This window comes from Vigna radiata, chromosome 9 (genome assembly GCF_000741045.1).
Source record: "Vigna radiata var. radiata cultivar VC1973A chromosome 9, Vradiata_ver6, whole genome shotgun sequence".
Lineage (NCBI taxonomy): Eukaryota > Viridiplantae > Streptophyta > Magnoliopsida > Fabales > Fabaceae > Vigna > Vigna radiata.
This window is the reverse complement of record NC_028359.1, coordinates 13,148,411-13,160,535: the sequence shown is the minus strand read 5'-3', so window position 1 is coordinate 13,160,535 and position 12,125 is coordinate 13,148,411. Positions and strand designations below refer to the sequence as shown.

At 33.6% G+C, this 12,125-nt stretch overlaps 1 protein-coding gene across 1 annotated transcript; it reads left to right on the top strand.

Moving 5' to 3' along the window:
- Window positions 1-1,295: 1,295 nt before the first annotated feature.
- On the top strand, window positions 1,296-11,484 carry LOC106772896 (UPF0160 protein). Its single transcript, XM_014659519.2, has 7 exons — window positions 1,296-1,624; window positions 2,437-2,583; window positions 2,776-2,874; window positions 4,100-4,291; window positions 4,409-4,528; window positions 5,563-5,634; window positions 10,944-11,484. Exons 1-7 carry the CDS (start codon window positions 1,382-1,384, stop codon window positions 11,166-11,168), a joined length of 1,098 nt encoding a protein of 365 aa, XP_014515005.1. The 5' UTR covers window positions 1,296-1,381; the 3' UTR covers window positions 11,169-11,484.
- The last annotated feature ends 641 nt before the right edge of the window (window positions 11,485-12,125 follow it).

The following is a 12,125-nucleotide window of genomic DNA, read 5'->3' as shown; positions in this document are numbered from 1 at the left end:
TAATTAGTAGACTATGTTAGGACTTTCATTTTCAAGACAATGTTTTATATTTGATGTAATGTTTAGTGTTGAAAGATAATGTTTTATCAGTTTTCTTTTGGTGTATTTTGATATTGAAAGACAATGTTTAATGAGGTTTCTTTTGGTGTATTTTGATATTCAAAGACAATGTTTTATCAAGTTTTATGCCATGTATTTTGACAACTTTGGGGCTCTGTTAAAGTATATTATTAGGTTTCTTTTGCTTATTGACTACAATTTTTCATATAATGAGTAAACCATCCCTTCTTGCTTTTTGACCATTGTTATATTTATTAATGACCATTGTTGAATAATTTTTCACACATTATGTAACATTAATCAATAACCTTTATAATTAAAACACACATTAACATTACAAATACCAAATTATAATACATAAACTTCATATAACAAATCAACCAAGTTTCATCAACATTGATATTACCATTACATTAAAAACACATATAACAAAGACAATCTCCAATAACAACTTTAACCACTTTTCCAACATAAAAACACTTTTCTCTAAACAAGTTATTTTAATCTTTTCAACATTTGTTTGTTCAATCTTCATCAGACTTTGTTCCATCTTCATCATAGTTCCACCCGCTTCTTCATTTCTTGCACTTAGACCTTTCTTTCTACATTAAGCACATTTCCTTCTTTAATTCCTTATTTACCACACCACTGAAAAAAGTTACAGCCAACCAAATATTCACTCCCATCCTGTTCACAACAACAACACACATCTTTTCACACATCTACTCACTCTGTCGTCAAAATCCAAAAAATAAAACCCACATTTCTGCTTCCACAAAACTTACCTTGAAGTTAGATTAACCCCAAAATTTCAATAAAAGGATCCACTTGAAATTTCACTACAAATACAAATATTATCCGAGATCTTAAACCTAAATAAAACTAAAAATAGTACATTTAAAAAAAAAAAAAAGGTTGCAAATCCCACCTCATTATAAGTGGAGGCTAATATAATAAGCTTAAATACAATACTATACATAGTACTTAAAATTAGAGTATCTTTCCAATATTACATTATAATATTTAATGAACTTTTTATTATATAAATTACTAATGTACATTTTTTTATTTTATCAACATTATAAATAAATACTACATTATTTAGAAAGCCAAGTTAGTATCTAATGTAGTAAATTGCACCCCCCACACAATTGGAATAGAATAAAAAAAGAGAAAGAAAACTTAATATAATTTGGTAAGAAAATGAAGTCTAAAAAGAATTTGTAAAGACATTGGTTAAACCCTACGAAATGCTGAAAACAGGGTTTTGTATAAGAATGGAAGAAGAATGAGTGTTGGAAGAAAGTGAAGAAAAACTGGCATGTGGGCTGTGACGGCAAAACCATTTATCAAATCCCATTTTCTAAAACACACCCTTCCACTTCTTCTCATGGCAAACCAAACATCACTCTCCTTCTCGTCTGGGTCTCCCGTACACGTGCCTCTGAAGCGCGTGGGCACACACAATGGAAGTTTTCACTGCGACGAGGCCCTTGGCTGCTTCATGATTCGCCTCACTCACAAATTTAACAACGCCGAAATCGTTCGCACCCGAGATCCTCAGGTTTGGTTCATCTCTCATCTCATTCTTTTTTAGTTTTTTTTTTTTTTTTGGCTTGATTGCTGAGGAAATATGATGTATTTTTGTATGGTTGATGGTCAAGTATGATATTTTTTTGGGGTTTAGCTGGTGGAAAATATTTCTTTTGGTTTGGTCTTGTGAAATATGACTTTTTATTTTCTTTTGATTGATTAGAAAATTTGTTTTTCTGGATGGGGTTCTGATTAATGAAAAAACAAAAAAAATTATCTGTTTGGTTGCTGAGATATCCCATTGGAAAGTACCAAGTAATTAGGAAACGCACCCTCAAAAACTAGCTATTATGGGAGAACAACCAAACATTTACATACTCTGTCGAACCTGGTACTATGTGGGATTTAGGCAAATTTACATACTAAGAAGTAAAGCCAAATCGAAAATTTTCACCGATTGTTGAAAATGTGGGAATCTAAAATAAGTTAATAATAAAGCGGTAGACCATATAGTAATTTCACTTGTTTCAGTTTTGTGATTTCCTTAAGGGTTTGAGTGTTTAGTTGCTTAGAAAATGTGGATAAGGGTGTTTCCTTTTGAGTTGCCGGCATTTTGGTTTGTTGGGGGAGTTTTCTTTATATTGTCATTGAATCATGAATGGGAGGGGCAGTGGAAATTTTGTTGGGAAGCTGTGTTAAGCTTTTATATTGTTGCTGGTGTTGGTTTTTTGATGTTGCCCTGTGTTTAGGGTAGACTTTAGCGAATGAATGGAGTGGAAGTTTGTGGCGTAATATCTGTTTTAAGTTTTTTTTTTTTGCATAAATTGAAGTTTGGATCTATAGGTTTTGGAGGGTCTTGATGCTGTTCTTGATGTTGGGGGAGTCTATGACCCTGCCCGAGATCGGTATGATCATCATCAAAAGGGTTTTGAAGAAGTTTTTGGACATGGTTTCTCCACTAAATTGAGCAGTGCTGGTCTTGTTTATAAGGTAAAATTCTCATCTAAACCACCTATTTTTGTTATGGTTTTATTATAACTTCTTGTTTATGTCATTTACCTCGATTGTACAGTGGTGAATTCCTCTGTTTTGTATAATGTTAAATTGTTTGTGGGAAATTTTATTCTAAATGTGAATACTATATTCCTTGATAATTATATTTAGATTTTGTTTTCTGTCTAGCATTTTGGAAAGGAGATTATAGCAAAAGAACTGAAGGTAGATGAGGTACACCAAGACGTCCATCAGATATATTTGGCGGTTTACAAGAGCTTCATGGAGGTAATATTTTTTTGAATATTTTTCCTGTCTTCCTGTCTCCATGCATACTTTGGATGAACTTGTTTGATTTAATTATTTTATGTACTTATTCATTTTTAATTATTATGTTCTTCTAATTGAGTAAAATCTGGGTTGAGGGGATTGAGGAGAGAGTTTATCAAGAAAATAGATGCTGAGAGGAGTCAAGTATCCTAATAGATTCTTTTTAATAGAATAGGAACTAACAGGAGGGGAACAATTATTGAACAGACTCCACTGGATTACAGAAGCTCAGTGGAGAGAAATAGGGATTGAGGGATTTGAGAGCCTAAATAAATAGCCAACTAACTCCCTTTACATTCTGTCTATATGTCTATCAACCTAAGTAGTTAACTGGCTTTGATAGGGACAAGCTGATCCACATGATTCCTTGGGTCCATTCTTGTTTATCCTGGTGTAAACATTTCTATTGCGGGTCAAATAATCAAGCATTCTTTATTTTTTCCATGCATTGCAATAGTCAGTATTTCCAAGTATAGTCTATATTTCATATGTATGGTACGTAGTTTTGAATTTTGCATGCTGTATCATAAAAAGTGGACTATGTAAGTCTAATTCAATCTCACAAAACTGGTTTAGAAAGATGAGATTTGTATTTACTTATACAGTATAATTTGGTCATATGTTTAGTTGATGTGTGATCTTCAACAATAAAAATGGAATGAGAAATAATATCAAGTAACTAGATGGATTGAATTTTGCACCATAACTCAATTACATCACGGTTCTGGTGTAGTTTTGGAATGCACGTTTCTACATTTCTTTGTTGAAATATGTCAATACTCACACCTCATTTATGTTCCATATACCAGTACAAGTGCAGTAATAATAAATTCTAGGTCTTATATTTCCCAGAATAGGCTTTGCAAATAATTGGCCTGTGGGTGGTCTAGTGTCTTATTAACTTCTATGGCTTCTGCTACGAATTTTGTTTTATTGATATAGGTATATGTTTGGAAATTGTACATTATTGCTATAGATCACTTTTCGTAATTGATATTCATTACCAAATGATTGATTGTAAGAGGACATTGGTTGACTTATGTTTTTGGGACATTCAACTATGTTCTTGGATTAGTTTGATAATTGCCTGCAGGGTGGTATATGGGATTAATGGTGCATTTGAGGTTAGTTAGTCGATCCAAACTGGATGTATGATACTAGTGTTATTGTTTAATTATATCAGGCAATTGATGCTATAGACAATGGAATCAATCGATATGATACAGACCTGCCTCCGAAATATGTGAATAATACTCATTTATCCTCAAGAGTAGGAAGGTTAAATTTGGACTGGACAGATCCTGATCAGTCAGCTGAGAAAGAAAATGAGGCCTTTCAACGTGCCATGGCTCTTGCTGGCAGTGAATTTCTGGACGTGAGTCTGTCAGGCACTTTCTTTTGAACTTCAACAGGAATATGTGGTTTTAAAAATTTTCTTGCCTTTTTTACATTTTGGTTTGTTATCTGAGATAGCTCCCTTCTTCTCTTGTAGAGCGTTCGTTTTCATGTAAAGTCATGGTTACCAGCAAGGTCAATTGTAATTGAGACCATAGCAGCTAGACAGACTGTTGATCCTAGTGGAGAAATTCTAGTTTTGACTAAATTTTGTCCTGTGAGTTGAAAATTCTCCCCCCTCTTGTAAAGTTTTGTTTAATATTTGAATACGATTTATTCAACTTATTTCTATTCGGCTGTGCTATATTAAGAAATATTGATCTGAAGCTTGAGCATGTTCAACAGTTTTGAACATGTTGACAAATATGCCAGAGGAACGTGTAAATTTTCATGCTAAAATTAACTATTATGCATTTCATGAACAAATTTCTTATTTATGGAATATGTTAATGCTGAAAATGATGGTTTGACCCTTGAATGTGTATTTATTTAGACATCTTCGAGACCTCAACATTTCTTGATGAAAAAAGGATCTAATTTTCTTATAATGCAAGCAAATATAGTCAGTGGAAGCAGCGTAATTTCTTGATGAAAAAAGGATCTAATTTTCTTATCATGCAAGTAAATATAATCAGTGGAAGCAGGATATGATGAACTTTTTATTGAATAGTTTACTTATGAGCTTGTGATTCTCAATTTCTCTTCCTGGCTATACTTGTTTTCTACTCCTTAGCAGTTTTCTGTGAGTTATACAGCATCGTTGTGTGATTTGTGCCCTAACAACACTAGTAGTTTTGGAGCAGAACAAATCCCTGGCGGTGTTATCATAGCTGATGTGGCACATCTGTGTTAGTACATGGAACTGACTATTTTGGCGTACTTTCCTATTATATTTCTGTTCATTATTATAATTTCATAAAGCTGTAATACTGTATCAGCTAAATCTGTTAAAGCATTATTCTATATGTGTATATATAGTCCAGAGCATTGTATCATTGTTTTCCAGTCAGTAATGTTCCAGTCTTTAATCTTCTATTCATTCAGTTTTGAATAAGAATACATTTTTTTTTTTCTGCATTTTGTGGTTGGATATGGTATCAGGAGACATTCAGCTTCTGCAATGTACAGTTATATGTGTATTCTGAAAATACCTCAATTCCTCCATTTCTTTATCCTCCCTGTGTATTAGGTACATGGTACTATTAGCATTGTATTATCAGAAATTGTGAACTTGTGTTTTGTTTTCTGCAGTGGAAGCTTCACTTATTTGAGCTTGAAGGGGAGTTGAAAATTGACCCTCCAATCAAATATGTTCTATATCAGGTATTTGTTTATTTTCGTTTTCTCAAGTTCTATTCTATGTTTCTACTCCCCATTAAGTCTCAAAATAATGTCTGGTGGTTTTTTCCTTTTAAGCTGATTGGTTAATGTTGTTCCAGGTGAAAATATCTTTTATAAGCTACAATAGGATTTTTTTATATTATATTAGGGCTAGAGTTCTCTATATGTTTGACGGAATTAATTCAATATTCTTTTCCTCATATAGTTTAATCTTTTCCAAGTTGGTACCGGGGCTCCTGATCTTGAGGACTCTGTTTCCACATTTCTTCATTGTTGTCTTAGCTGATGTTCCTTTTTTTAGGGTTGCCTGAAGTGCACCCATTTCCTTTAATTATCAGGGTTGCCTAAGGTGCACCTAACTTTGTGCCACTGCCACCATCTTTATCACTGTTGTTGCTGTCATTTTTGTTGCCGTCGTTGTTGTTGCCATAGCTCGAATTAGATCAACAATCACACTAGGAAATTTGTCATCATCATTTAATTTGTCAACTATTGAACTTGCACTGCTATCGGAGTATCCATGTGCCTGCATGCTCCTCTTTTTTCTCTATGATTGGGCTTCATGTGACACAAGTTTCTGACTTGTGATTGTGCATTCAATGTGTTTTTCTCACTGCAGCTTGCTTTGTCGAAGTTACCCTAAGGTGGGTGGATTTAGACTTGTCCTTGTTTTACCCTTTCGCCTCGGGTTGCTCTTCTCTCCTTTGAAAGAAGTATTGTTCATGACGTTGTTCTTGTTTTTTCTTCTCTAATATTTTTTTAAAGGCTAAGGAATCTTGTGTTTTTGGCATGACAATTGCACTAAGCCATGTTGTTCTTCCATATTTGCTTGATGATAGTTTTAATGGTCAAAATGATCTCAAATGTGCTCAATTTATTAGATGCACATTGAAGGGTAGGCTCAACCATATTGCAGGAGAGGCCATTCCTTAGGATGACCCAAATTTCCAAATTTGGGACAATGATGACTCGCAAATTATTACATGGCTACGGGGATCCATGACCCAAAGTCCATGACTAGTGCTCTTGAAATTGGGGAAGGTCTTGGAAATACTTTTTCCACGTGTCATTTGGTACCAAGCTGGGTGCTTTCTTTGTTGTGTGACATCATTTAATGTTGAAGGGTCTGTGGATTTAGCTGGACCAATATCGAAATTTGAAGCTAGATAATAGTAGGGATGTTGTCACTCTTGCTTTGTTTGTTGAACAATCCCAAAATATTGAAGTTCTTATCAAGATTGATCCCTCAATATGACCTATTAGGACACATTCTTGGGAAGGAAAGACTTTCTTCTATTTCTAAAGTCTTCTATGTTGAGGATGAGGAGACTCGTCGAATGGTCATGATAAATGAACCTTCCACTGAAGAGTTGGCATGTTCTTTGGAAAGGCTTCCAAACTTGGGATCTCAAATCCTAGGAACACGAAATTCAACTTAAAAGGCAAGGAGGATTGTAGGTGCCCTCAATGTAAGATATTTGGCCACACCAAGGAGACTTGGTTCAAGTTACATGGAAAAGAGAAAGCTCTAATTTGTCTAGCCGAACTAAAAGGTCAGTCTTCAAGGAAGGTTTATTACAACTTTCGAAAAGAGAAGAAAGTCTTTCCTTCCCAAGAATTTGTGCTCTAATAGGGTCATGTGTAAGATTCAATCTTGGTAAAAGTTGACATATTTGGGATTGTTCAACAAATTGAGCAAAAGTGAACATCCCTGCAATTTTCAAGCTTAATGAATATTGTAGAATAGAGAGGGTGTAGCATGTAGAGATATCATGTTGTATGTAACCAGTATTTGTGAGGTCTTCCCAAATTTCAGTCATTGGAGTAAAACATATAATTTCTATTAGTTTCTATAGCCAAGGATCCTCAGCCATGTAATAAATAATTCACCAGTCATCATTGTTCCAAATTTGGAAATTAGGATTAACTGATGATACAACCTCTCCAATATGGTTGAGCCTACCTGTACCCTTTAACGCATGTCTAATAAATTGAACCCATTAGAGATAGTTTTATTCATTAAGGCAACTATCATGAGGTAAGTGTGGAAGATTAGTATTGCTTAATGGAGTTGTCGTGCCCAAGAATAAAGGATTTCCTTAGCCCCCTCCTAAATAAAAAAATAGATAATATTAGAAAAAAGAGAAAAAGAAAAATTGTGAGCAATGCTCTTTTCAAACGAGGGATTCATGTGAGGCAAAAGGACAAAACAATGATAAATTGGGAACAACCACCTCTAGGTGTTTCTGGCAACTTAAGCAGTAGTGGGAATAGTGATTGGATGGGCTATCATGACCGAAATTTTTAGGCCTGCAAAACTTACTACTTGTGGAAGAAGAGGCATGTGATAGCTCCAATTATATGGCAAGACTCGAGGGATGGACATATCAGAGGACAACATATTTCCTTTCCTGGTGAGATTGTTAGTCTAATTGGCGATGACAATGGTGGAAACTGTAGTGATAGAGTTGGTTCCTAGGAAACACAAGCTGGGTGCAATCATTGAAGGAAATGGGTGCATGCTAGGCAACCCCGAAATGGAATCGTAGCTAAGATTGTAAAGAAGAAATATGGAAGTAGAGTCTCTAAGATTGTGAGCTTTGGTACCAACTTAGGAATGGATTAATCTGAATGAGGAGATTTTATTCAATTCATTGATTTCAAATAGTACATTAGCCTTTAAATTCAGAGAACACTAACTCTAAAGTAAAGATTACGACGAGGTCTCTAGAATCTTCTTGCAACTTCTAACAACACACTTAATATCCTACTGTACCTTATTAACTATATTTTCTTTTGAATCAACAAGTAGCCATAAGAATCTTTAGGCTCATGTAGTGAGCGGGATACGAAATGAATTGGAGTATATTTGACCATGTGCATACTAAGAGAAAATGTCAATTAGAGCAACGAAGGTTAAAAGTTGTGTATGTTACATATAATACTAAACTTAAGATGAGATAAAGGATAGAGAAGACATACACATATTATCCCATGTACGTGTCCAGTATTGAATTAGATGACGAGTGGCTAACCAAAAAGGGAAAGTCCTTGCTTAGTTATGCATGCTTCATGGATGAATGTACATACTTGTTTTGATGTTGATGAGGGAGCTAGAAGGAAAAGAGGTCCAAGAAACTTGAATGCCGAGTTCAACATGTAGGGAAAATCCACAATAGATGAGGATAAAGACGTTATTGAGGAAAGGGAAGAACTTTTGATCTATGAGGATGATGTTTTATAGGAGTTTTTGTAGGCTACATTGCTGAGTTTATGTAGCAGTAAACAGCCCTTATTATTCAGCATCACTGTTTTTCGGGAGTATATGTTGCTCAATTGTGCAGCATCTAACAATAGTTGTTTGCTGAATTTGTGGAGTTGCTAGCCACTTTTCTTGGCCTTGTGATGTACACAGTATTGTTTTGTAATCTCACAACACTTTGTTAGGTATTTGGCATTGTGATTTCATTATATATATGTATTTGTGTGTTTTTATTGACCATGACTACTGTTTACCAAGGGTGTAAAAACCTTTCCCTATTAGCAAAATTGTTTAAAATAAACCTTCATAAAACAATATTGTTCAACGATAGCCTATTATCCAAATTTTATGATTGATTATTTTATTTGAATAATTGACTAATCAATAACTTTAATCTATTTATGCTTGAGAAGTTTCTACATTTGGTTTGCCACTTATGAGGATATAATGGGTATTTACTAATACAAACAATTATATCTAATCACATAACTTTTAAAATATCGTTCTACTCTATTTTATCTATTTTTACTCTACCTACCAAACAGTTATACATTCAATTTTATTCCTACCTCTTTCTCTTTTCTTACCATACTGTTTCTCTATTTCCATTCCCTAGAGCAAGCAAGGTGTGTGTTAGTCCTTTCTATGTTCCTTCCACCCCATTTCCACCAAATTTGACAAAGGTTAAAAAAGGGGATAGGAAAACTATGGGGTTTATCATTATAGACACATACTTGTCTGCACCAATTTTTTTTTTGGTAAATCACACTTCTCTTGACAATTCTGATGACTGCTTGCGAATGTGGTTTAGCTCAAGTAGTAAGGATGAAAATAATTCACTTGAAAGGCATAGGTTGTTAGATTCTTTATGCTAACAATTTCCTTCACAAAAAATCAGTAAGTAAAAAATTTATTGGGATATCATCAATAGGGTGAAAATCAGCAAGTATCAAATTTATTGTGGACCCTCGCCTTGGAAAATACTGGTATGTTATCAAAAGGGAGATCAAAAGTCAAAATTAACAGAAATGTAATATTTCTAAGGTAATTTGGCATTATGGACTCATCAACACCCATTCATGTTGAGAACTAGTCATCTCAAGTGTAGGACTAGGGTAGAATCTATTAATGGGTGACATGAGGCCTAGCACCTTATTAGGATAGGTTTTGAATGACTCTTATATCATATAAAAAAGTGGACTTTAAGTCTAATTTAACTCTACATAACAAGTTTCTAAAGTGAAGTTTGTAACACCTTATATTATAACTTTGTTTTATTTCTAGTCAATGTGAGTTCTTTCACAATTTTCCTTTTTCAAAAATGAATGGAGTCATTGGTGAAATTTTAGTACTTGATAAGTTATATCTTCCATTGATTGAATTCCCGTGAAAATTTTTCTTCAAAGTTGAGTCTATCATTTTTGTGTGGAAAGGTTCTTCATATCTATGTTTATGAAAACCAGACAGGTCATAAAATGAGTCAAAGGGACCAGTTCAAGGTTCACTTGAGGAATGAATGTCCAAGAAAGGAATAGTAGTGGTGAAAATATATGAAAAATAACATTAGAAATATAATTTCATAATTTAGTAATACCAAAAATTAAAAGTAATGCATTTTATAAAATTTAAACATTCAAAGTACACAAAAATAAAAATCATAGTGATGTCTAGCATGAGTTTAAAAAAAAATACATAGATATAAAATGCTTCATTATATTTTAGGTTTGAGGTTTAGCAATAAACAATAATTTTTGTTGGAGATTGCATATCAACTAAAGATATAATGAAATTATAATAAGGTACAGACTTCGCAAACTGGTTTTGTAACGTTAAGTGTAAACCACTTATTAAGATGGTATTAAAATCCATTCTAGCGACGTTTGTTGAGACTGCTGTGTCATTGAGGTTATGATAAAATACTTGAGTCCCTATATCACCATGAGTTTACTATCATCTGTTATCTGCCTTATTATGGCAGGTTCTGTTACACATTTACAGATTTCTGTACATCACCTAATGTCATTTACAGGATGAAAGAAGCAAACAATGGAGAGTGCAGTCAGTTGCAGTGTCTCCTGACAGTTTTGATAGCCGAAAGGCTCTACCCTCTCAGTGGCGAGGGTTAAGGGATGAAGAACTGTCAAAGGAGGCTGGCATTCCTGGCTGTGTTTTTGTGCATATGAGTGGATTTATTGGTGGAAACCAAAACTTTGATGGTGCCTTGGCCATGGCAAGGGCTGCTTTGAAGATGTAGACAAAGGATCATGTGAACCAAAGGCTATTGTCATTAATTTTGCATACTCAACCAGATTAGGACTTGGCACATAGGCTTCAAGCTGGTTCAATATCAACTTCAAGAACTTATTTACTGATATGTGGGTATATCTTATCCATATTTTCTTTCTATAGTTTAACCATGTACAATGAATATATGATGCTTAATTTATAGATTACTGTTATTGGTCTTAACGTTATTATTGTCTATTAAGGATTATGAATTTTCTTGTGTCTATTTTGTTCTCTTTAGAAAGCATAAGTAACATCCGAAATCGATAAACCAATTCTAAGAATCCATATTGCTTCTATCGTATTTTGGTAGTGTAGCTACTTTCCTTTGCTATAGCAATATACTAATCTTTGAATGTGTGTCCACTTACTATTGCAAAAAGGAACACTATTTGCAGGGATTTTTGGATGCTCTGCTGAGTGTTTTTGTGCTATTTTTCTGTTATGTCTTTAAAATATATTAAATTTTTTTATTATACTAGCATTAATATTAATGTATTTTGAAGACTCAAAGAAATCAACAGAGAATTTGAATTCGTATTTGCCACATATGATCTCTGGTAGCACCATTGCAAAGCTGTAACAAAGCTTCAATTGTGATTAGATCTTCTGGAAAATATTCTGGTGCATAATTCTGCATTACAGTAAGTGAGGAAACAAGTCTCTATAAATAGCATTCATTTCTTGTATATTCTATTTTTATTTTTATAGTTAATCGTCTAAAGAGTCAAATAGTAAAAGAAAAAAAAAAGTAGCATGTAAAAAGGTTAAAAAGAACTATATTTAAATAGAGATTAAAAAGGTAAAATTTGTTGTATCGGATAATTTTACATGCACTTTATATGTTTTAATGGAGAACAATTCCTTAGATTAGATTTGTTGAGTTCATGCGTGTAAAAGAGTTTTGAATGTTATATAAAATGCA